The sequence below is a fragment of the Mytilus californianus genome, unplaced genomic scaffold, assembly GCF_021869535.1.
Source record: "Mytilus californianus isolate M0D057914Y unplaced genomic scaffold, xbMytCali1.0.p SCAF_4, whole genome shotgun sequence".
Classification (NCBI taxonomy): Eukaryota; Metazoa; Mollusca; class Bivalvia; order Mytilida; family Mytilidae; genus Mytilus; species Mytilus californianus.
The window spans coordinates 59,572,867-59,600,705 of record NW_026262690.1 but is presented as its reverse complement, the minus strand read 5'-3'; the positions used below and the strand labels follow the sequence as shown (position 1 = coordinate 59,600,705).

At 33.1% G+C, this 27,839-nt stretch overlaps 1 protein-coding gene across 1 annotated transcript in view; it reads left to right on the top strand.

Annotated features, from left to right (window-relative positions):
* The window catches only part of LOC127698556 (polyribonucleotide nucleotidyltransferase 1, mitochondrial-like), a 52,815-nt gene that overhangs the window by 11,779 nt on the left and 13,197 nt on the right, over window positions 1-27,839 (top strand). Inside the window, exons 8-17 of the mRNA XM_052202060.1 lie at window positions 1,815-1,866; window positions 3,719-3,776; window positions 4,760-4,862; window positions 7,134-7,236; window positions 9,118-9,188; window positions 9,596-9,632; window positions 11,419-11,485; window positions 20,385-20,474; window positions 23,351-23,505; window positions 24,238-24,309. Coding sequence (XP_052058020.1) covers window positions 1,815-1,866; window positions 3,719-3,776; window positions 4,760-4,862; window positions 7,134-7,236; window positions 9,118-9,188; window positions 9,596-9,632; window positions 11,419-11,485; window positions 20,385-20,474; window positions 23,351-23,505; window positions 24,238-24,309 — 808 coding nt within the window. The remainder of the gene's footprint in view (window positions 1-1,814; window positions 1,867-3,718; window positions 3,777-4,759; window positions 4,863-7,133; window positions 7,237-9,117; window positions 9,189-9,595; window positions 9,633-11,418; window positions 11,486-20,384; window positions 20,475-23,350; window positions 23,506-24,237; window positions 24,310-27,839) is intronic.

Sequence of the window (27,839 nt, the reverse complement as noted above, 5' to 3'; positions counted from 1 at the left end):
GAAAATATTGTTGCAGATTATATAATTTAGCAAACAATGTTTGATTTTTGTCTCACGTTGATGAAGGCGAAAAAGCAAGACCTAGGCATGGGGTGGCTTCATTGATGTATTAGTTTGTGATTAGGTCAGTTTATGGGGAACCACTATTGGTAGGTCTATGATATTTGGTATGCATTGGCACATCTCTTTTCCATGCAGATTATTTGGTCCTGCCCCCTCAGTCATTGTGAACTATTGCTTAGTTTACATGAATTAGTTTGTGATTGGGTCAGTTTAAAGGGAATCATTATTGGTAGGTCAATGATATTATGTATGCAGATGTATTAGCATTAGCACATCTCATTTCCATAGAGATAATGTGATCCTGCCCCTTCAGTCATGGTGTATTGACTTTGAATGTTTTGCATAGTATACATGTTAAAAGTTTAATTGTGATTAGATCTGTTTAAGATGACTTAATGTTAAGTCAGTGATATTTGGTATGCAGATTTATTCTTTTTTGCAAGTCTCATTTCAAAGGAGATTATATGGCCCCACCCCCTAATCATGGTTCATTGACTTTGAAACTTTTACATAGTTTACAAGTTAAAGTTTGTGTTTAGGTTTGTTATCAGGGAATAACTTATGCTAAGTCTACATTATTTCGTATGCAGTTTTATAAGCTTAAGCATTTCTTGTACAGAATACAGAACCATTAACAAAATATAGCAAATATCATATATTAATTAATTAATTACCGTAATTAATATTTATGTTGATAAATTAGTGCTGGAATAATTAATTAATCTCTGCTAATTTCATTTATTGTTTGTTAGTACTCATTGAATCGTTTAATCCGGATTATCACACTCTTATTGATTATCAATTAGGAAGTCTAATTGAATGACATGTGATCACCTGATACTACGGAAGTAAAAAACAATGGCGGTCGCTATCATCAAACGGGCATGTTTCATTCAATTTTTATACATTTACCTTCTGTATTCCTGGTTAGAACAGATGTACAAAGTAAGTTATAAACTCGAGAAACACATGCACTAATTTTGCCATTGACAGAATCCTTAATCTCTTATTTGAACATGACCAAATTAAACTTCTGGGGAGCAGAAACAGGAAAACTCAAAAGACATGAATATTAAAGCATTTAAATGAATTTTATTTGCATATAACATTACAAATCAGATACAAGAAGGTACAAATATTCAATTTTATGCCATGAAAACATTTTCCTCCTGACCACCTGGTTTCTTGGTCTGGTTTGGACTTGAAAAAATGTCTAAAATACAATGTAGGCATACAAAGTACCCACTCCCTTCTCAGAAATCTATCCCAGGATAAAAATTTGCATACCATACACACCTAAAGATGGTAATGGCCAATGGGAGTGTTTATTACTTTTCAGTTAGATGTAGGGAAACATACCATATATCAGTATAGATTATCAGTTTTTCTGTTGATCGATAACATAAGAAATCAGCCACAAGTCACTACAAAATAAGCCTTTTTAGCAAGTGTTTGCTATGAACATGACAAAAACCTTGATATTGAGTCAAGTTGTTGATATTTTACAATTTCGTTTTGTTTAAATGCTGATAATTTGTTCATGGTATTGATTTTAGTATTTTTAATGTATAACATGCTAAGTTTATTAAAAAATGTTTAAGTGTTAAGTGATGTCAGGTCTAACTTGATATTATCAAGTGAAAAAATTATAATGTTGTTGATAAATCTTGGGATATTTTATATTGTCAGGTCAATGCTTTTCAAAATGAATCATTGAAAATCTTGCATTCATTGTAACTTTTTTTTTTTAGGTTAACAAAAACAGAATTAACAGAAATATTGCAAGATGCATCACATGATAAGGTAGTTATTATGATTCTTATATTTCCATTCAATCTTGATGACTTTATCAAAATTAAAGAGACAAAAATTATGACATTCTACACTCTAGCCCTTGCCAACCTCTCTCTGCTAATGTATCAACAGTAGGTTTTATGCCTACCTTTGTGAGTTAAAAGTATATATACATGGGAGTAATACCACCATTGTTTTTCCCCTATTAGTCTTTGTTAAATTGGCATTTTTCAAAAGGTTGTGCAGAATTTATCTTTGTTTCAAATAAAGAATTACTTAAAATGAGTAACGTTTTATCCTGTCCAGTACTACAGTGACAATTTCACAAAACATTTCATTGCCTATAAGAAAATAACCATCACCTGAAGAAAACCAATCAAATTTTCCTGTTTACAAGCTTTAGTAACCATACCATCTCATGTTTCCAAAATATTTTATAGAAACACCAAACTAAAAAAGAATGGTGCTTTGAAACATCAAAGATATATGTTTATGACTCAGAAAGTTTTTTCTGCAACGAAATGCAGGGTTAATTTTCTACAACTGGCAAATTCATTGGAATATTTTTTTTTTTCAACCCTTTTTTCGATGAAACTCGATGTGACATACTATGTTTTGGTGGTATTACACCTATACCTTGTTATTCAGATTTTGAATAAAATTTTAATTGAAAGTCAGACTGTAAGAAAAGTTAATTGCATAAATGTTTTGGTTACTTACACATTGGAACTTACATTTTTAGAAATGTACTTAAGTTATGTGAAATAAATTTTATTGTGTTTACTTATTACAAGGATGACAGGCAGTCACACCTATGGAACAGCACTGGTCAATTTCATATGTCTAAATTGGGAGAATATCATATACCTTCAGTTTAAGCAGTTATGGACTTTAGTCCCCAATGTTATAATGTAAAGAGAGGACTTCCATTGAATATCACTGAATATGAGCCAAACTATACTATTTTGTAAAGAACAGATGTACAGTCGACCTCATTGTGTCGAACTTGTTGTGTCGAAAAACTCAGATGAGTTGAAGTAATTTCTCGGTCTGGATAAAATTCCTGTTTGATCAATGCATAATTAAAAAAAATACCTCTGATGAGTCGAACCCAGTTGATTCGAATACTTGGTTAAGTCGAGTAAATTTTACAGACCTGTCGATGTAAAATGTAATGTAAATTGACCCCAATGTCTACAAGTTTGAAAGTAAGAATTTTCAAAAGATGCAGACCTAATGATAAAAATTCAAATCCGATGTATTTCTTATGCAACCTTATCATTTTCAAAAGAGATTAAAGCTGAGTAAACATACTTGTTTGTATAACCGTTAAAATGACATGTTGATGGTGACTGGTAATTAACATCTTTGTTGATCGTCCAATTGGAACATTGGTGTGTTGAACATATTTTACCTGATATAATTGTGTTTACCATTGATTTTTTTTGTGCATGATTTGTATCTGTACTTGTGTGTTTAATTTTTATGAAGGACTAAACAATATGGAGATTGAATACACAATCATAAAGTGTCATATTGAAAAAAGGCACACTGTTCAAAATATCTGGTTTACACAAATCTCATACCGCATTTCATGCATTCCAAATTTATGACGACACACTCGACCTCGGATGAGTGGAACCTTGGATAAGTCAAATACTTTGGTCCGGTCCCTTTGACTTCGACATAACGAGGTTCGACTGTAGTTAATTGGATGCATGGTTTATGTTGTTAATAATTCCACTGTGAAATCCTATGTCACTTTGTGTCCTTCAGAAAATCAACAGATTCTTCTGTCTTAATGTCACTTTGTTTTAAGAGTAAGAAATTATATTGTAAACTGGTTTGCCTTGAATTTCAGTTTTCCAGAGATAATGCAGTTAGAGATCTAAAATCTTCAACTATAAAACAGTTAATAGGTAAGTAGACAGAAAGATTTCATTCTGATATTTAAAAAAAAGAATTGAATAATTATTGGAGATAAAACATCTTTATCCCATATTGATACACAAATTTTGGATATGGTAATGTCAAGCCTTAATCCATATATTTATCCAAGATTGTAAGTATTCTTGTGTTAACATTTCTTTATGGACTTTAATGAAATTTATATGTAATTTTGATATTAGTATAGCAGTCAGAGTTGATCCATTGTTTTTTGCGAAGTTATGTCCTTTGAAAACTTTCATTTAATTATGGGTCTGTCACTCTGTATGAAGATTATATTATCAACATCTCAGTTAAGTTTGAAAATGAGTGCCCTTGAAAATTTATCTATTACATATATTGTAAATGCACTAATGTTTACTTTTACAGTGAGGATTTTGATTATTATTCAAGAAATATGATTCTGTCATGCTTAAGAAAAAGTGGCACCTTTATCTTTTCATGGGAGTTAACTATGTATTATTTTTTCAATACCTTGTACACAAATCACTCTGTAAAGTAAAGAGATTATACATGATGGCAGATGGATATTTCAAGTAATGTAGCAACCTTCTTGTTCAGATGGGGACACTTCTGAAAGTTTGACTACAAGTTTGCATTTTTTCATTTGCTTTAAGTGATACATGTACATTACTTAAAAAATATTTACACAAGTTTACCTAAAATTGTTGTTATGTCAGCAGATTGCTCTTGAATGTTGGCCCTATGTGTATTTATGATGGTGCCATTGTTTTTACATGATGAAAACTAAATATTAAGTAAAGAAAAGATGGCTAAGAAAAGAAGAGACTCATTACTCAAGGATTAAAAAAGTCAAAGGATGGATAAAAGATTGGAGACATATTGGTAAACAATGCAGATAATGAAGCTGCAGTAAACTCTTAACATTATCATTTAATTTTAAAACATAAATGACATGAGGTTGTCATTTAATTGTAATACAACTTCTTTTCAGAACTTTTTCCAGATAAAGAAAAAGACAAAGAATTGTTGTTTGAAGCTTATGATTTGTATGCAAAGAAATTGTTTAGAAAACTTATTTTACAAACAGATAAAAGGTAGATTAATTTTGTGAAGACTACATGTCATTCTGACATATGTCATATACTGTGTACATGTCATTCTGACATATGTCATATACTGTGTACATGTCATTCTGACATAGGTCATATACTGTGTACATGTCATTCTGACATATGTCATATACTGTGTACATGTCATTCTGACATAGGTCATATACTGTGGATTAGTTATTATTAGTGGGGTACTCATTCTCATGGATTTCATGGGTGTAGGTGAACTCGAATTTAACTTTTCAACATGATACTAAATTCCTATAGACTTGTATTATAGGATTAAACGCCTTTTTAAAGGAATTTATTGGTGTATAAACTCGACCAATTCACTCACAAATATGTTTGTAAGTGACTTGGTACAGTTTATATACCAATAAATTTCTTTAAAAAGGCGTTTAATCCTTATAATTCTTTAAAATTGGAGATAAGGAATTTATTTTTCCACACTCGTAACCTCTATCACACGCAAATTGTATATTTGTGTCATTGAATAGGCCTAGCGCATGAATATATTTGTTGGTTAACGCAAAAATATGTACTCCATGAAATTTGCAATCTGATAAAAAATAAACTACAAAAACTCTTATTATCATTCAAACGAATGTTTTGTGTTTATTATCTAATTTAACTATTAAGACCTGTTAACGCGAATTGAAAATAAATTTTGTTAATGTCGATCTGGATTGTGTCATTATCGCCGCCATCTTGTTTACGTTGGTTACGAAAAGAAGTTCGGTCAACGTTGTCTATCGAAAAATAAACAACGTCAAGAACAACTACCGGAAGTCCTCTCAACCAATCATATCAACGTATTCTCTAATATGCAAATCATATAAGAATTATACTGTAATACAGAACTTGTTGGAACCAAGAAATGGAGTATCCCGATAAGATTTTTTTTCAATTCATGAAAATTGAAACCCACCATGCCTAAAATATGGTTTCCAAATTACTTTTGTCGGGTAGAAACATTTTGTTTTGAACTTATATCTTCTTGCAAAGAAATTTCTTTAAGGATAAGAGGACTGTACACCTTTTTGCATGACTTCTCTATTTTAAAGACTTGGGTTTATGGGAAGTGAATGGAAATCTTTAGACCGCTGTTGAAATTTTTTTCCTCATTGTTGACATATTTTTATGCCCCTGCTGCTAGACGACAAGGTGGCATTAAGGTTTAGCTTTGTATGTCTGTCTTTACATCCCTAAATTGGTTTCCATTCTTTAACTTTAGTTTGCCTCAATCAAATGTTATGAAACTTATACACAATGCTTTTTACCACCAAACACAGATCAAGTTTGTATTTGGATGATTTCACTTTCACCATTCTCGAGTTATGCCCCTTTATAAATGGAAAAATTGCTGAATTTGCCATATATTTACAAGAGGGGGCATCCCTGTCCACATTCTTCATTTATTTTGTATTGTTTTTAAATCCTCTTTTAGTCCAAAGAAAGCAAACATACACCGAAAACATTATTTTGTCAAGTTTTGAATTTATTTAGTTTTGAAAACAAGAGGGATGAGAGCCTTTATATATGAGATTTAGCAAGGAAACTATCTCGAGTTTAAAAGACAATATAATAATATACAATTACTGTCTTTTGTTTCAGGAAATATGTGGTTTTATTGACTTTTGAAAAACTGATATTCACTGAGGCCAATGGCAGAAGTGAATATCAATTTTTCAAAAGTCAATAAAACCACATATTTACTGAAATAAAAGACAGTAATTGTTTTATTCCATATTCCGAGAGAAATAATGTTTTAATGGCAATTATTTACCAAAACCAATTGTACGTCAAACGTTTTCAGTGATTTTACAGGTAAAAGCGTGTGACTTTTAGCGCTGTGAATATGATGTTTTATTCAAAATCCAATTCCTATAGAAAACCCTACTTAAACAATACCAATATGGAATAATTCTGTTTATTTAAGTAATCTTAGCCAACCACAATGAAGTTAAATTATGAAGTCATCACAATCTCACTTTACTTGACTGAGAAACTATCTCAGTTTAGTAGTTTGAGATGAAAAATAATCACAGAGAAAGATTCTAAGAAAATTTAAGAACATAGAATTAATATATGGTATTTCTTAATGTATTCTAAATAGCAAATGACATCAAGGCAATACTACCGATTCTAGAGTATGTCTCTTGACACACCTGTCTAACATGTATTTTTTTATTATTTTGTTATTTTTTCAAGTGTTTTGAATTTTTTCATTATGACAATAATATCTTTAATTTACAGATGTGACGGAAGAAGTCTAACACAGTTACGACCGATCTCATGTGACATTAACATGTTTTCACCATTACATGGGTCGGCTTTATTTCAGAGAGGTCAGACTCAGGTAAAACATTTGTTTTAAATACTGGAATTATGTTATTTTCCTATATCAATTGAAACAGTATATCTAGAATAATACAACACACTTTTTGTCTAGCCTTGACAGAGTCAAAAAGCGAGACATAGGTATGCTGTTTCCGGCAGCGGCGGCATCAACAATGTATTAGTTTGTGATTAGGTCTAGCTCATGGTGAACCACTATTGGTAGGTCAATGATATTTTGTATGCAGTTGTATTAGCATTGGCACATCTCATTACCATGGAGATTATTTGGCCCCGCCCCCTCAGTCAAGGTCTATTGACTTTGAAACTTTGCTTAGTTTACATGTATTAGTTTGTGATTAGGTCAGTTTATGGGGAACCACTAGTGGTAGGTCAATAATATTTGGTATGCAGTTGTATAAGCATTGGCATATCTCATTTCCATGGAGATTATTTGGCCCCGCCCCCTCATTCATGGTCTATTGACTTTGAAACTTTGCTTAGGTTTCATGTATTAGTTTGTGATTAGGTCAGTTTAAGGGTAACTGTTAGTGGTAGGTCAATGATAATTGGTATGCAGTTGTATAAGCATTAGCACATCTCATTTCCATGGAGATTATTTGGCCCCGCCCCCTCAGTCAAGGTGTATTGACTTTGAAACTTTGCTTAGTTTACATGTATTAGTTTGTGATTAGGTCAGTTTATAGGGAACCACTAGTGGTAGTTCAATGATATTCGGTATGCAGTTGTATTAACATTGGCACATCTCATTACCATGGAGATTATTTAGCCCTGCCCCCTCAGTCAAGGTATATTGACTTTGAAACTTTGCTTAGTTTACATGTATTAGTTTGTGATTAGGTCAGTTTATGGGGAACCACTAGTGGTAGGTCAATGATATTTGGTATGCAGTTGTATAAGCATTGGCATATCTCATTTCCATGGAGATTATTTGGCCTGCCCCCTCATTCATGGTCTATTGACTTTGAAACTTTGCTTATGTTTCATGTATTAGTTTGTGATTAGGTCAGTTTAAGGGTAACTGTTAGTGGTAGGTCAATGATAATTGGTATGCAGTTGTATAAGCATTAGCACATCTCATTTCCATGGAGAATATTTGGTCCTTACCCCTCAGTCATTGTCTATTGACTTTGAAACTTTTGCTTGGTTTACATGTATTGGTTTGTGATTAGGTCAGTTCAAGATGAACCACTAATGCTAAGTCAATGATATTCGGTATGCAAATGTATTGGCATTTGCAAGTTTCATTTCCATGGAGATTATATAACCCCACCCCCTAATTATGGTTCATTGACTTTTAAACTTTTACATAGTTTACAAGTTAATGTTTGTGTTTAGGTTTGTTTAAAGGGAACGACTTATGAAAAGTCAATGGTATTTGGTTTGCAGTTGTATTACCATTGGCACATCTCATTTCCATGGAGATTGTTTAGCCCTTTACCTTCAGTCATGGTTCATTGACTTTGAATATTTGCATAACTTACATGTTAAAGTATTGCTATTTTAATTTCAACATTTGCATTATCAAAATAACAAATAGGTGAGACATATCTCTGTGTTAACAGTTTATTCTCTCTTTCAGCACATTTTTTCCTTAAGTTCAATGGGACAGTCAAATTTGAGAGGGGCAAAAATTAAGTTTTGATCCAGGATAAGAATTCATTTGACAAAGAAGATAATTGATTCTTGACATGAAAATATTACTTTATATGTTTTGAGGTTTTACTTGCAAAAAGTCAGACAAAGGGAGGCTAATCTTGACTAGTAGAAAAACAAAAGTACATAAGATGAACATGTCTGACTATCAACATTAAATTCAATTAGGATCAGTAAAGCAGGCAAGACATTTCGGCTTATGTTTTTAAATGGTTTGTTATTTCAGGTTATGTGTACAGTGACATTAGATTCTTTAGACTCAGCAGCAAAAGTGGATACTATGTCACAGATAATTGGGTAAGCTATGTCACAGATAATTGGGTAAGCTATGTCACAGATAATTAGGTAAGCTATGTCACAGATAATTAGGTAAACTATGTCACAGATAATTAGGTTAGCTATGTCACAGATAATTGTGTAAGCTCGGTCTCTTGAACAAAAGATTATCCTTATAGATATTATACAAGGAAGCAAGAAGGTAGTCTTGTGAGTATACTTTATTCCAGCTGTTATCACACTTAAGCTTGCTATCAGTTAAGTAATCAAATTAATAATTATACTAAATCTTTACTTTGTTCCATATGATTTTAATAATTTTGCAAGAGTTTTATAAACCTGTTTGATTTTCTATTCAAGAAAAGATTAGTTAATGAAGTTTGAGATAAAAAATGATTTGGTAATTGTTTTTTAATGTATATTTTCAGTGGAATTAAAGAAAAGAATTTTATGTTGCATTATGAGGTAAGCATTTATTGGTTCTTTGTTAAAACTCAGTATCATCCTATGCATATATGAACCAAAATTGTATCTCTTTTTTAGCTCACCTGGCCCGAAGGGCCAAGTGAGCTTTTCTCATCACTTGGCGTCCATCGTCCGTCGTCGTCGTCTTCGTCGTCCGTCGTCGTTAGCTTTTTACAAAAATCTTCTCCTCTAAAACCACTGGGCCAAATTTTACCAAACTTGGCCACAATCATCATTAGGGTATCTGGTTTAAAAAATGTGTCCGATGACCCCGCCAACCAACCAAGATGGCCGCCATGGCTAAAAATAGAACATAGGGGTAAAATGTATATTTTGGCTTATATCTCTGAAACCAAAGCATTTAGAGTAAATCTGACAAGGGTAAACCTGATTATCAGGTCAAGATCTATCTGCCCTGAAATTTTCAGACAAATCTGACAACCTGTTGTTGGGTTGCTGCCCCTGAATTGGTAATTTTAAGGAAATTTTGCAGTTTTTGGTTATTATCTTGAATATTATTATAGATAGAGATAAACTGTAAACAGCAATAATGTTCAAGAAAGTAAGATCTACAAATAAGTTGTCATGACCAAATTTGTCAGTCGACCCCTTTAGGAGTTATTGCCCTTAATAGTCAATTTTTAACAATTTTTTGTAAATTTTTGTAATCTTTTACAAAAATCTTCTTCTCTGAAACTACTGAGACAAATTTAACCATACTTGGCCATAATCATTATTAGGGTATCTAGTTTAAAAAATTTGTCCGATGACCCCGCCTTCCAACCATCATGGCCGACTTGGTTAAAAATTGAACATAGGGGTAAAATGCAGTTTTTGGTTTATGTCTCTGAAACTAAAGCATTTAGAGCAAATCTGACAGGTGGCAAAAATGTTCATCAGATTTAGATTTATCTGCCCTGAAATTTTCAGACGAATCCTACAACCCGTTGTTGGGTTGCTGCCCCTGAGTTAGTAATTTTACAAAAATTTTGCAGTTTTTTGTTATTATCTTAGATATCATTATAATATCTAATATCTAATACTACTAATTATGATTTTAACATTATTTTACATGATTTCCAAAGCATCAGTAAATACAGGTGAGCGACACAGGCTCTTGAGAGCCTCTAGTTCTTTTGTAATATAACATTTACTGTGGATTCATTTATTTTCATGGGTACAGATTTTTTATAAATTCAGGAAAAATGGTATTTTTTGGGAAACCTTATTTCTTTGTTTTGAAAATTCTGCAGACATGCCTAAAGGAAACTTTTTATTCATTGAGCTCTTAGATTTGTAGTTTGCAATTATGTATGAAATTCCAGAAAATTATCACTTCAGAAATGAAAGTTAATCCACAGTGTGTTTGACAAGGACACATTTGCAAGAGTGGTTATACTAATTGATAGCAAGAACAAAACAAAATTCAGTAAAATAACAGTAATTGTAATTTTCATATTCACATAGTGACAATCACTATTATGACAATCACTATAACAGTTTTGGTTTGACAAATTGTTACAAGATTACCTGCTTTTTGATGAACTATGGTCTGTTGGTGTCTTTTTGCTTGACAAAATTTCTGTCCAAAACCAGTAACAGTTCAAATTTTCCATCTTCCATTACTTTTGATCCACATTTTAGAAGCTATATTTGATTCATTGTTTAATTTGTTCTCATCCTGAATATACATGAAATGATTGCCTCTTTCAATATCTATTTCTTCAACCAAATCAAAGTCAATAAAACTGTCTCAACGTTAATGATACAATACATTTACTTACAGTTCCCTCCTTACGCCACTAATGAGATATCCAAAGCCGGTCTCACAACTAGACGTGAACTGGGACATGGTATGTACATGTACTATATTTTATCATTGGGATTTAGTTAGTGTGCCAGTTTTCTATTGTGTAATAGAAATGGATGATTTCACAACACAAAATTAGTCATAAATCAAACTGAAGTTTTTTCTGAAATATTGACTGGTCACCACAGGAAAAAACTCAAGATATAAGTACAATTTCCTTTTGAATTTTAAATAACATTCAGTGACAGTAACTATATTTGTTACTTGTTTTTAATGCACATGAATAAAAATGGATTGATAATGTTATGTTTTCATGTAATACCTCTAGTTGGACCTTGATATTGACTATCAACCAAAACTTCAGTCATGATCAGTAAATCAGGTGAGAATGTCAGTGTTTGCCTTGGCTTCCAAAATGGTTATATTGTCAGGACAAGACCGATAAATTATATTCCAAGTCCGTTGTGGGTTTGCAATTTTAACAAAATTCAGAAAAAATTGGAAGTACAGTCAAACCTGCTTTAACGGTCACTTTGTTCCAGCGGTCACCTGCCTCTAACGACCACTTTCAGACCCTCCAAAACGTTTTCTCTATATAATTAAACTCTTTTCAGCAGTCACCTGTCTCACAGTCACCAAATTTTCACACGAAATCGTCATTTCAACTTTTAACATATTTATGTTTTTAACAACCAAAATATTATCATGACAAAAAATATGTGTTCAGTATAGAGGTCAAAATGGGAATTGGAATGCGTTTGCAACCGAGATAGCACATTAGGAGGTAAATTTGTGAAATTCTCGTGTTCAACTCCTTTCAGTTTCCATTGAAAACTGTATCATTTATCAAGGAATATAACTTTTTCGAATCTTTCTTCAAATTTAGAGCGCTGGAATCCACCATCTTTTATTTGTCTGCATGCACGAACGATAACTCTACCAATTGAAAGCACTAAAACAATATGCCCTGATCCCATCCACATGTGATGTCGGAATCAGAGTTTTTTTTTCAGAACCTCATTTAAAAGGTCACCTCTCTTGAGCGGTCACTTTTGATACTATCAATGAGTGACTGCTTAATACAGGTGTGACCTTATGCCAGTCACATGTTTCCGGTCATAAAAGTGACATGAGGAATAGTTACTATAAAAACGAGCCCTATTTTAATACCCTTTGATTACGATCAAGGTTAATTAGTTGTACAACAACTGAAATTTACCTGTTCAGGCAACAGGTGAACTATTTTGTACCGGACATCGATCAGTCTATATAGAGTTATTTTTGCATTTAATAAAAATCAGTAAAATATGTATTACAAAATGATTTTATGATGAATTTAAATAGGTATTCAAAAAGTTGTAAGTGAAAAATCCACAGAACCACATTGTTTGAATTAGTACACATGTGCGCAGGTATAAGATTTAATTATTTATGCGAATTCTTCAAAAAAGTCAGCACTTCAGAACAGACCGGTGAAATTAAGGATTACTAAGGAACACAAGTGAGCAGACAGTAGATCAAGTCTGTACACGTCTGTGCCAATGTAATACTGAACAAAGTCAAAGCTTCAGAACAGACCAGTGAAATTCAGGATTACTAAGGAACACAAGTGAGCAGACATTAGATCAAGTCTGCAAACATCTGCGCCAGTGTAATACTGAACAAAGTCAACACTTCAGGACAGCCAAATGAAATTCAGGATTACTAAGGAACACAAGTGAGCAGACAGTTAATCAAGTCTGTACACATCCATGTCAATGTAATACTGAACAAGTTCAACACTTCAGGACAGACCGGTGCAATTTAGGATTACTAAGGAACACAAGTGAGCAGACAGTAGATCAAGTCTGCACACATCTGTGCCAATGAAATACTGAACAAAGTCAAAACTTCTGGATTTGGACAGACCAATATAATTCAGGATTACTAAGGAACACAAGTGGGCAGCCAGTAGATCAAGTCTGCACAACCTGTGTCAATTTAATACTGAACAAAGTCAACACTTAAGAACTGACTAATATCAATCAGAAGTACCCTTTTTTAATATAATTCAGGATTACTAAGGAAAATAAGTGAGCAGACAGTAAATCAAGTCTGCACACATCTGTGCCAATTAAATACTAAACAAAGTCAAAACTTCAGAACAGACCTGTGAAATTCAGGATTAATAAGGAACACAAGTGAGCAGACAGTAGATCAAGTCTGCACACATCTGTGCCAATTAAATACTGAACAAATTCAAAACTTCAGAACAGACCTGTGAAATTCAGGATTACTAAGGAACACAAGTGAGCAGACAGTAGATCAAGTCTGCACACATCTGTGCCAATTAAATACTGAACAAAGTCAAAACTTCAGAACAGACCTGTGAAATTCAGGATTACTAAGGAACACAAGTGAGCAGACAGTAGGTCAAGTCTGCACACATCTGTGCCAAAGTAATACTGAACAAAGTCAACACTTAAGAACTGACTAATATCAATCAGAATTACCCTTTTTGAATATAATTCGGGATTACTAAGGAACATAAGTGAGCAGACAGTAGATCAAGTCTGCACACATCTGTGCCAATTAAATACTGAACAAAGTCAAAACTTCAGAACAGACCTGTAAAATTCAGGATTACTTAGGAACACAAGTGAGCAGACAGTAGATCAAGTCTGCACAAATATGTGCCAATGTGATACTGAACAAAGTCAACACTTCTTAACAGACCAATGAAATTCAGGATTACTAAGGAACACAAGTGAGCAGACAGTAGGTCAAGTCTGCACAAATATGTGCCAATGTGATACTGAACAAAGTCAAAACTTCTTAACAGACCAATGAAATTCAAGATTACTAAGGAACACAAGTGAGCAGACAGTAGGTCAAGTCTGCACACATATGTGCCAACGTAATACTGAACAAAGTCAACACTTAAGAACAGACAGTATATCAATTAGAATTACCATTTTACATGATAGATCCAAACAAAACACACAATTTGATAAGATTAAGGATTATCATGACACACAAAACTAGAAATCATGTCAAGCTGGCAAACAACTGTGCCAATGTAACACTGAATAATGGACCTATCCAATGATCCCAATCATAAAAGTTCAGTGAGATTTAGTTTAGGATTACCATGGTACACAAGTCTGTAGACATTAAATCAAGCCTGCTTACGTATGTTTCAATCTAAAGCTTAAAAAAGAGGCAGAAGATACCAAGAAGATATTCAAAACTCATAAGTGAAAGAGAATACGAAAAAATGAAAAATGACGAAAAGACAAAGAAGTCTACAGAACAAAACATAAAAAAACTAAAGACTAAGCAACAGGAAAGACATAAAATTTAAAAGCAGTACATAGAACACTGAAGTCTTAGCAACAAGAACCCTACAAACAGTTACATTGACACATCACATTCCATGTGATAAAGGTCAAAATTACAGTGGTACAATGTATGTCATCATTTAATCTATTCAGTCAATATCTGTGCCTATGTAACACAAAAGAATCCCAAACTACAATGTATTTAACAAAACTCAGATTAATATCTTACTTTATATGTGTGTGGAATATATGTAAACCAATATGCCTTAAATTTGGTGAAATTCAGGATTACAATGGAACAGAAGTCTGCAGACATTAAGACAAGACTGTATACATCTGTGCCAAAGTAACACTGAACACATAAATGCTATCTGCTTATAAATCTTATATTACAATAGTACAATCAACCAAAATTTTATAAATGTATAAGAAAGAATTAAGCCTGCTTAAAGGTGTGTTAATGTGACACAACAGATTCTTCCAATCAAATATAAATAAGAAGATGTGGTATGAGTGCCAATGAAATAACTCTCCATCCAAAACCTTCATGATGTTGTTCAGGATTGCCTTGGCACACAAGTTGGCAGACATGGAATAAAGCATGCACATAATTGCCAAAGTGACACTGAACAGATTCACGCAAACTACTCTACATGGTGTTGTCCTGGATAACCTTGGCCCACAAGTGGACAGGCATTAAAAAAAGCCTGCACACAACTGTGCCAAAGTGACACTGGGCATATTCACTATAACTACTCTACATGGTGTTGTTCAGGATTACCATGGCACACCAGTTGGCATACTTGAATAAATCCTTCACACAACAGTGCCAAAGTAACACTGAACAGATTCACTATACCTACTCTACATGCTGGTGTTCAGGATTACCATATCACACAAATGGGCAGGCATTGAATAAAGCCTGTACACAACTGTGCCAAAGTAACACTGAACAGATTCACTCTAACTACTCTACATGGTGGTGTTCAGGATAACCATGGCACATAAATGGGCAGGCATTGAATAAAGCCTGTACACAACTGTGTCAAAGTAACACTGAACAGATTCACTCTAACTACTCTACATGGTGGTGTTCAGGATTACCATGGCACACAAAAGGGCAGGCATTGAATAAAGCCTGTACACAACTGTGCCAAAGTAACACTGAACAGATTCACTCTAACTACTCTTCATGGTGGTGTTCAGGATTACCATGGCACACAAATGGGCAGGCATTGAATAAAGTCTGTACACAACTGTGCCAAAGTAACACTGAACAGATTGACTCTAACTACTCTACATGGTGGTGTTCAGGATTACCATGGCACACAAATGTGCAGGCATTGAATAAAGCCTGTACACAACTGTGCCAAAGTAACATAGAACAGATTCACTCTAACTACTCTACATGGTGGTGTTCAGGATTACCATGGCACACAAATGGGCAGGCATTGGATAAAGCCTGTACACAACTGTGCCAAAGTAACACTGAACAGATTCACTCTAACTACTCTACATGGTGGTGTTCAGGATTACCATGGCACACAAATGGGCATGACATTTGTGTTAATGTGACACAACAGATTTTTCCAATCAAATATAAATAATAAGATGTGGTATGAGTGCCAATGAAACAACTCTCCATCCAAAACGTTCATGACGTTTTTCAGGATTGCCTTGGCACATAAGTTGGCAGACATGGAATAAAGCCTGTACATAATTGCCAAAGTGACACTGAACAGATTCACACAAACTACTCTACATGGTGTTGTTCTGGATAACCTTGGCCCACAAGTGGACAGGCATTGAAAAAAAGCCTGCACACAACTGTGCCAAAGTGACACTGGGCATATTCACTCTAACTACTCTACATGGTGTTGTTCAGGATTACCATGGCACACCAGTTGGCAGACTTGAATAAATCCTACACACGTTCAGGATTACCATAGCACACAAATGGGCAGTCATTGAATAAAGCCTGTACACAACTGTGCCAAAGTAACACTGAACAGATTCACTCTAACTGCTCTACATGGTGTTGTTCTTGATTACCATTGCACACAAAAGGGCAGGCATTGAATAAAGCCTGTACACAACTGTGCCAAAGTAACACTTAACAGATTCGCTCTAACTACTCTACATGGTAGTGTTCGGGATTACCATGGCACACAAATGGGTAGGCATTGAATAAAGCCTGTACACAACTGTGCCAAAGTAACACTGAACAGATTCACTCTAGCTACTCTACATGGTAGTGTTCAGGATTACCATAGCACACAAATGGGCAGGCATTGAATAAAGCCTGTACACAACTGTGCCAAAGTAACACTGAACAGATTCACTCTTAACTACTCTACATGGTGGTGTTCAGGATTACCATTGCACACGAAAGGGCAGGCATTGAATAAAGCCTGTACACAACTGTGCCAAAGTAACTCTGAACAGATTCACTCTAACTACTCTACATGGTGGTGTTCAGGATTACCATGGCACACAAATGGGCAGGCATTGAATAAAGCCTGTACACAACTGTGCCAAAGTAACACTGAACAGATTCACTCTTAACTACTCTACATGGTGGTGTTCAGGATTACCATTGCACACAAAAGGGCAGGCATTGAATAAAGCCTGTACACAACTGTGCCAAAGTAACTCTGAACAGATTCACTCTAACTACTCTACATGGTGGTGTTCAGGATTACCATGGCACACAAATGGGCAGGCATTGAATAAAGCCTGTACACAACTGTGCCAAAGTAACACTGAACAGATTGACTCTAACTACTCTACATGGAGTGTTCAGGATTACCATGGCACATAAATGGGCAGGCATTGAATAAAGCCTGTACACAACTGTGCCAAAGTAACACAGAACAGATTCACTCTAACTTCTCTACATGGTGGTGTTCAGGATTACCATGGCACACAAATGGGCAGGCATTGAATAAAGCCTGTACACAACTGTGCCAAAGTAACACTGAACAGATTCACTCTAGCTACTCTACATGGTGGTGTTCAGGATTACCATGGCACACAAATGGGCAGGCATTGAATAAAGCCTGTACACAACTGTGCCAAAGTAACACTGAACAGATTCACTCTAACTGTTCTACATGGTAGTGTTCAGGATTACCATGGCAGACAAATGTGCAGGCATAGAATAAAGCCTGTACACAACTGTGCCAAAGTAACACTGAACAGATTCACTCTAGCTACTCTACATGGTAGTGTTCAGGATTACCATGGCACACAAATTAGCAGGCATTGAATAAAGCCTGTACACAACTGTGCCAAAGTAACACTTTACAGATTTGCTATACCCACTCTACATGGTGGTATTCAGTATTACCATGGCACACAAATGGGCAGGCATTGAATAAAGCCTGTACACAACTGTGCCAAAGTAACACTTAACAGATTTGCTCTAACTACTCTATATGGTGGTGTTTTTGATTACCATTGCACACATGTTTAATTTATTAGGAGCATAAAACAATGGAGCAAAATAATATAAGCATTCTTCTAGCAAACATGTGTAAAGACAATGTGAAAAGCCTACATACATTATTATGTGCCAATAGGGAATCCTTTACTGTGTGTAAGCTTCAAATGAAAGGTACCAGTTAAACTGTCATGTAAAGTTCCATAAGTAATAAACCTTATTATAAAATGAAATTACTAACCTTATTATAAAAAGAAATTACAAACCTTTATTATCAGACTGATTTACAATAGCTTTATATTGCTTCTTTTTCACAATTTTTTGAAGCTTTAAATGAAAAATTTCCTTTTTGTATGTTTTTCAAGTATAAATTACACACTATCACTCAATTAATCTCACTTTATGAATGCTCATTGAGTAATGAACTCCAATTATACAGACATAATAGAGATTTATCTGTTAATTACCTTGGATAAATTTAATTAAAATTGTTATCTGAATTTCTAGTAGATTGATTTTACATGTATAATTAAAATAGAGAAATAAAATGGATTTGGTTTTATTTCTCTATTTTTATACTTTTGTAATATTAATTTATAAATATTTTAATGAAATACTTCTACTGTTTCAGATTGGCATGATTTCAGAAGTTAGTGATAATGAAATGATAAATTTTATTTTTGTCAGCCAAATTTTTCATTTTAACTGATAATGTGAGAAGGAAATACTCCAAGGATTCAAGTTAATTTGCAAAATATCTAACACAAGATTTGCGATAAAAGTCATTTATTCAGAAACCATAAAAACATAATAAAACTGACTGTTATGAACAATTATGTAATAAACCAAAACTGAATAAATGACAATAATTTGCAAAGGTGGGGAATAAATACCGCCACCCTCAATAAACAAATTACAAAATGTATAAACAAACAAATATTGTACAATAAAAGATTGAAATCATCATCATATGAAATTCAAAATTTTTAATTTAAAAAATAATACATATAAATATATTTCTCTAATTCTATGGAAATATATCCCTTTCCGAACCCATTGTATAAAAAAATTTAATCAACGTGTGGTTGCCGGTGATCTCAGAAGATGATTGGCTTAGTTAATTGGTCATAACCTTTCTCAGCTCCCTGAAATGATCAAAAAGTTCTAACAGGTGTTAATGAAATTGACAACTTTGTGGAAAGTGAAAGGCACTCGAAGGGGATTTTACTTTAGAAAAAAAAAGGAAATTTTATCTTATAATCATTAGAGAAACAGATTATTACATAGTAACACGTGGATAATTGGATTTATCCAATCTCGATAGTTAAATTATAAATTTTAAAGTCCTCGCTGTGGCTCGGACTTTAAAATTGATAATTTAACTATCTTGATTGGATAAATCCGATAATCCACTTGTAGCAATGTAATAATCTATATATCTGTTAAAAAATCAAGGGTGGGAAATTTAAAATCTTCATTATCTTGAGAAAACAAAAATGGCGTCCGCTAGCATTCAGTGCAAATGCTAGAATGCTGACTAATCTAAACACATGTGAAGAGATAACATGCACCTAATCCTCATTGGTCATTTTATAAGTTTTCAGCATTAAAAGTTTAGCACATTCAGCAACATTGAAAAATTTAAAGTTCTTACTACCAGGTAATTTACTGTCAAGTATGAAAATTCATTAGTTCATTTAAAATAAGGTGTTTTTTGTGTGCAGAAAACCATAAATAATTCTTCTCAATGAAATTATGTAATTGGCCGTTCAGATTTATTAAATGAATATTCCAGCTTCAATAGACAAAAGTAAAATACCTATTTACAGGTTAACTGTGAGAGTTGTGGATTTTTTATGCTCCCTGAACAAATTTCAGAAGCACATATATGTGTAGTAATTGCTTTATCCATCTGTCTGTCTGTCTGTGTATCCCTCCAACAAGTATACTAGTATTTTGAACTCTTGAAATAATTTTTTTATCTCTCAATAAATGTTCAGTTCCGGGAGTATCAATTGGCAATGACAGCTTTTCACTTGTTATTTTATTATAGCTGTCAAGCCTATACATGTACCTATATTTGTAATGTGTTTATATAGGGACATGTTTGCTCTATAAAGGTGTTTATAAACTTTATGTAAATTTTAACAAATTCCATATATACTTCATAATTTTTTTAGGTGCATTAGCAGAGAAGGGTTTACGTTCTATTATTCCAGACAACTATCCTTTTACAATCAGACTTACATCAGAAGTACTTGAATCAAATGGTAAGTTTTAATTAGTCTGTAAAATGAAGGTATTAAGATGGTATACACAAATGAAAGTTAAGCTTTCAAAACTTTTTTGTTCTAAACAGTTAAATGTAAAATGTCGTTCACCAGTAAGATTTAAGTTTATAGTAATTTAAACAAGTTGCGTTCTTTAAAAAAAGAAAAGCAATACGTGAACCCAAGACCGCCGATTGGTCACCAAAAAAATGTTGCTGAATTTTTGTTTGAAATTCAATTAAAATAATTGACTGTGAATAGAATTAGATAATGATGATGTTAAAACACCTTTACTAAAAATATGTAATTGTGTGTAGATTCTTGCACAAGTCAATTGAAAGTGATGTTTGATAGATGTGAATAGAAAAGTGTATATATACAGCTAATATTTGAATATACATTTTAAGGCTCGACTTTTTTTATTAATTACTTGGGAGTGTACATCATTTTTTCACAACCTTTTTGCAAATCCCTGTTTCTACAAACCAGATGTCTAATGCAAATTGCACAAACCAATCGCAATATAAGTTTAAGCCCTCAGTTTGCATTATAATTCGGATGCATTTATTTTATCTATCATATCATCATATTTTGTTTCCTGGATGCCTTCAATTATTCTCAACTGGTTATTGAAGCTGTCTGTGCTCATGGTAGATACTGTATAGATATTTCCATGTGAAGTGAGACCCTATGGCATGCAACTTATAAGAAGGTTTCGTATATTTTTCTTGAGAGTAACACACTTGGTTCATTGGGCCCTCTTATATACAGACTTATTTTGGTCTCATAAAACATCTCAAATTTAAAGGATCTCCTGATTTTACTTAAATCAATCCAAATATTCTACAGGAAAACTTGGTTTTGAAGAATATCTTGTTTTCAGAAGTTTTATGAATACCTGAACATACTCTCAAAAGAACCAATTTATATAAAAGATATGTAGATATCAGGATTATAATGTTGTACGCCAGACGCGAGTTAAGTCTAGAAAGAATCATCAGTGACGCTCAAGTAAATAAGTTAAAAAGGCCATGTAAAGTACGAAAGTAAGTAATCTATTCCTTGGGTAGAAAATCGTTAGCATTTCGAAAATGTCATGGTTTATAATAGGACAGTGACTCAAAAAAGAAAACAAAAGAGAAACAGCTAGAGGTCAGAATACTGTAAGTAATGATGACCGTGCTTGAAATTCACATGCCAAGCTCTTACTGCTGTGTCCTGAATTTAGATAAGAATTGGAAAATTCGCATTCACGATAAGAATACGCATTTGCGTCATCACATATATTAATCTAATAGTTGAATTCGGCTGTCAAACTACCTACCTCAAATGTTTTGACTCCGGATTCTTTGACATTTTATCCGGAATTTTTTGAACGCAAAACGATAGTGTGCATGTGAACAGGGTGATGTATAATATGAATGAATCAAGACGTGTAGGATAGCTGGTCAACATAATGAGTACAATTTTCAAAATCGTACCATAGTACAAATATTTAGATGCCATAAGGTTGAACTATTAAAACAAACAAACAAACAAAAATTTTTAATTTTATAATTAACATACATTCCTGTTAGTGAATTTTTTCCGAAAATTTAGAATATAATATCAATAAACACAAAAGTCAAGTATTTAAGGATGGACATTTTATTTGTCAAATCTCTTTTTAAAGTCTAACATACCACTATATGCATATATTGCTATACAAAATATAAGCAGAGACTTATAAATCCATACTAAAATAGTATAAAATAATTAATATTATGATAGTAATTAAATTTTGTTATAATTATTGTAAAATATTAATTACTTTTTTTGTGAGATGCAAGGATTTAAAATCCTTGTGAATTGAAACCATGCAAGTATTTTTTCATTCACGACCGTTTAAAATTTAGATATTTAGCTAACTTTGGGTACGCATCCCTGCTCATTGGTGCTCATACGTTGCATATAATTTTCATAAATGTAATGACTGTTTAAACCGGTGAGACATAATGCACGTATATATGACAATTTTAATTATATTCTATTAGAATAAATTCAGTCTCAGTTTAAACTTAATAATGAATAAACTCTTGGTCTAGTAATATTTATTAATGAAATTAGATATTTTTGGCAGAAAATCCTTTTGTTTGATTATCTTTCCGCATTCCGACCACTGTGTTTCCGACATAACATAAATATTTTTAACAAAAATTTCGTTTTCTTAATTTTCTTCATGCTTTCCAACATTTTCCCATGCTATGATTGAAATACAAAATATCAGATGATAAACGTTCAGAAATAATCAGTTTATTCTGGGACATTAAATATCAATAAAATATTCCCAGGTTGCACAACAGCACATTGCATTAAATACTACACACACAACGAGTACATGGACCGTCTCAAAGCATGAATTATATAATTTCGTTATCATTACACTTGATATTTAATAAACATTCACATTATTAAAAACATATATGTTTTGTCAAAAGGCAAATATGTTCTAACATATAAATGATTTTTTTACTGCAACCTAGTCTTTATTGTTTTACTTTCAAATCTACAAATGAACTTTGGTTGTTGAAATATACATTGTCACGTGGTAGCCTATCCATAGATGGACCGTATCAAAGACATAGATAACTACCTGTATAAATGATCGAAAATTTTCGAGACATTCCGAGAATCTTGATTCCGAGGATATCGAATGGCCCATGGACTCTTCCAAAACTCACCAATATATAAGTACCCGTCAGGGGGTTCACACAAAAAAAACCTTTTAGTTCTAAATATTGTGTGATTCATGCCATCTAGATATATCTGGAATGTTAAAGTAAAAAAAAAAAATTGGTTCAACTTCCATTTTCACCTTTACCAATATGTTTTTCTAGGATCTTCATCCATGGCTTCAATATGTGGAGGTAGCTTGGCATTAATGGATGCAGGAGTACCTGTAAAGCAGGCAGCAGCTGGTGTAGCTTTAGGTCTTGTCTCCAGTGGAAACATAGATGATAATTTCAAGTATAAAATACTCACAGATATTCTGGTAAATAGCATAGAGTGTTAAATGTTGAATTAGTCCATTACTGTAAGTTCAGAAATTTTTGCAATGTTTTTGTTATCGCAAAAATTGTGTTGGGATAGGTTAAGCAGAAATGAAAATATGCATTTTAAATTTTGATATTTTGAAAGTATTATTTGTATCCAACATGTCCTTAAATCACAATAATTAATCTTACATTTGTCGATTGTTTAAGATTTGCAATAAACAGGCTATTATTTCAACTTGGAATTATTTTTGAATATGGAATTTGCATAATTTCTTGAGCTTGAAATTTTTAATAAATTCCATGTTTATTCTGTATTTTAATGTACTGTGCGGCACACAACACTATCTATAAAAAATACATTGTATGGAAAGTGTTATGCACCGCTCAAAACATTATAATACAGAATAAACATGGAATTTATTAAAAATTTCAAGCACAAGAAATTATGGAAATTCCATAATTAAAAATAATTCCAAATCAAAATAATAGCCTGTTAATAGTAAATGCACACACAAATTTCTGAATTTACAGTATGCTGTAGTAGTCAGCAATTGAAGCAGGGTTCAAGCTAAGCTGATATTTGATTTTAAACATAAATGAATCAAAATAATACATATTTCCATCGTCATTGAAAACAGTGGTTTGTCATTTCTTTTAACAGTAACATATGCTTTCTTTGAAAAATTGAACTTTGAAAAATTAAAGATTGATTCTTAAAACTATTATAGGGTATAGAAGATTACATGGGGGATATGGATTTTAAGATAGCTGGAACAAGAACTGGAATTACAGCTCTGCAGGTTAGTCCAGAACTGTGCAACATTTCAAATTTAGTGGCATATAAAAGAAGGTACATGAAGGTTCATGTTGTATTTCATAAGATAATTTTGAAATTCAGTGCAATCTTATTTAGATTTTTTGTTTTAAAGGAGCATTAGCTACGAGTTTAGACAACAATTTAAAATACAATTCTTTTTGTTTTAAGTACTAATAAAAGCGGAATGTTGAAATAATATTTCATTATAAGCAATTAGTTTGGCCCAAATTTGTCAAAATAAGCTCAAAAACATTACTGATGTATTATTGACTTGCAAGTGAATAATTCGACCTCATGTGAATCGGAATTCATGTGAACTTCAATTTAATCCCTTAGCTGGAGATGGGTTACGCATGTAATAGGCATGATCAGCTATTAAAAGGAATAGAATTTCAGCATTGAAAGTGAAACAAGGGTGAACCATTTTGTTGACTGATTCAATTCACAAAAAATCATTCTTATACAGGTAAAAATGATGACTAACATATTTTTAGCTCACCTGGCCCAAAGGGCCAAGTGAGCTTTTCTCATCACTTGGCGTCCGTCGTCGTCCGTCGTCGTTAACTTTTACAAAAATCTTCTCCTCTGAAACTACTGGGCCAAATTTGACCAAACTTGGCCACAATCATCATTGGGGTATCTAGTTTAAAAAATGTGTCCAGTGACCCGGCCAACCAACCAAGATGGCCGCCATGGCTAAAAATAGAACATAGGGGTAAAATGTAGATTTGGGCTTATATCTCTGGAACTAAAGCATTTAGAGCAAATCTGACATGGGAGTAAAATTGTTTATCAGGTCAAGATCTATCTGCCCTGAAATTTTCAGATGAATTGGACAACCCGTTGTTGGGTTGCTGCCCCTGAATTGGTAATTTTAAGGAAATTTTGCCGTTTTTGGTTATTATCTTGAATATTATTATAGATAGAGATAAACTGTAAACAGCAATAATGTTCAGCAAAGTAAGATCTACAAATAAGTCAACTTGACCAAAATGGTCAGTTGACCCCTTAAGTAGTTATTGCCCTTTATAGTCAATTTTTAATCATTTTTCGTAAATTTTTGTAATTTTTTACAAAAATCTTCTCCTCTGAAACTACTAAGACAAATTTAACCAAACTTGTCCACAATCATCATTAGGGTATCTAGTTTAAAAATTGTGTCCGATGACCCCGCCCGCGAACCAAGATGGCCGACATGGCTAAAAAATAGTACATAGGGTAAAATGCAGTTTTTGGCTCATATCTGTGATACCAAAGCATTTAGAGCAAATTTGATGAGGATAAAATTGTTCATTAGGTCAAGATCTATCTGCCCTGAAATTTTCAGACCAATCAGGCAACACGTTGTTGGGTTGCTGCCCCTGAATTGGTAATTTTAAGAAAATTTTGCAGCTTTTGGATATTATCTTTAATATTATTATAGATAGAGATAAACTGTAAACAGCAATGATGTACAGCAAAGTTAGATCTACAAATAAGTCAACATGACCAAAATTGTCAATTGACCCCTTAAGGAGTTATTGCCCTTTATAGTCAATTTTTTACAATTTTCATAAATTTTGTAAATTTTTGTAAATTTTTACAAAATATTTTCCACTGTAACTACCGGGCCAAGTTCATTATAGATAGAGATAATAGTAAGGAGCAAGAATGTTCAGTAAAGTAAGATCTACAAACACATCACCATCACCAAAACACAATTTTGTCATGAATCCATCTGTGTCCTTTGTTTAATATGCACATAGACCAAGGTGAGCGACACAGGCTCTTTAGAGCCTCTAGTTTTAACCTATAACATGAAATTAAACAGACCTAGAAAAATTCAATTGCAAGTGGTCGCTATTTATTTATATTTAATTTTTATATCGGGTTATAAGGCTGTTGGCAGTCTTCAGAGGTTATTTCGATGGTTAATTAGATGGCGTATAGACTCAAATACACAAGAAATGATAATATTATATATCATTGAGTCCATGCATTGTTAATTGTTTACTATAGACTTTTTGTAATTTGGGTATACGTTTTAGTATGTTATACCTCAAATATGAGAATTTGAGTCAAATAGGTGAACATGAATTTGACAGCTAATGCCCCTTCAAGGTAGGTCATTTGTAAACTTATAAAAAATATTCTCTGAAAAACTTTTAAAAATTTCATAGTGTTTCATTCTGTTCTTTTAATGTGTGATAATGTCAAGGCAAAGAATTATTATGTTGTTAATAACTCTAGGTCCAACTTTAAAATGTCAGTTCACTATTTTTAGCTCACCTGGCCCAAAGGTCCAAGTGAGCTTTTCTCATCACTTGGCGTCCGTCGTCTGTCGTCCTGCGTCCGTCGTCCTGCGTCCGTCGTCCGTAAACTTTTACAAAAATCTTCTCCTCTGAAACTACAGGGCCAAATTTGACCAAACTTGGCCACAATCATCATTGGGTTTCTAGTTAAAAAAATGTGTCCGGTGACCCAGCAACCAACCAAGATGGCCGCCATGGCTAAAAATAGAACATAAGGGTAAAATGTAGATTTTGGCTTATATCTCTGAAACCCAAGCATTTAGAGCAAATCTGACGTGGGGTAAAATTGTTTATCAGGTCAAGATCTATCTGCCCTTAAATTTTCAGATGAATCTGACAACCCGTTGTTGGGTTGCTGCCCCTGAATTGGTAATTTTAAGGAAATGTTGTCGTTTTTGGTTATTATCTTGAATATTATTATAGATAGAGATAAACTGTAAACAGCAATAATGTTCAGCAAAGTAAGATCTACAAATAAGTCAACTTGACCAAAATGGTCAGTTGACCCCTTAAGGAGTTATTGCCCTTTATAGTCAATTTTTAACCATTTTTCGTAAATTTTTGTTATCTTTTACAAAAATCTTCTCCTCTGAAACTACTAAGACAAATTTAACCAAACTTGTCCACAATCATCATTAGGGTATTTAGTTTAAAAAATGTGTCCGATGACCCCGCCCGCGAACCAAGATGGCCGACATGGCTAAAAAATAGTACATAGGGTAAAATGCAGTTTTTGGCTCATATCTCTGAAACCAAAGCATTTAGAGCAAATCTGGCAGGATAAAATTGTTCATTAGGTCAAGATCTATCTGCCCTGAAATTTTCAGACCAATCAGGCAATACGTTGTTGGGTTGCTGCCCCTGAATTGGTAATTTTAAGAAAATTTTGCAGCTTTTGGTTATTATCTTGAATATTTTTATAGATAGAGATAAACTGTAAACAGCAATAATGTACAGCAAAGTAAGATCTACAAATAAGTCAACATGACCAAAATTGTCAATTGACCCCTTAAGGAGTTATTGCCCTTTATAGTATATTTTTTACAATTTTCATAAACTTTGTAAATTTTTGTAAATTTTTACAAAATATTTTCCACTGTAACTACTGGGCCAAGTTCATTATAGATAGAGATAATTGTAAGCAGCAAGAATGTTCAGTAAAGTAAGATCTACAAACACATCACCATCACCAAAACACAATTTTGTCATGAATCCATCTGTG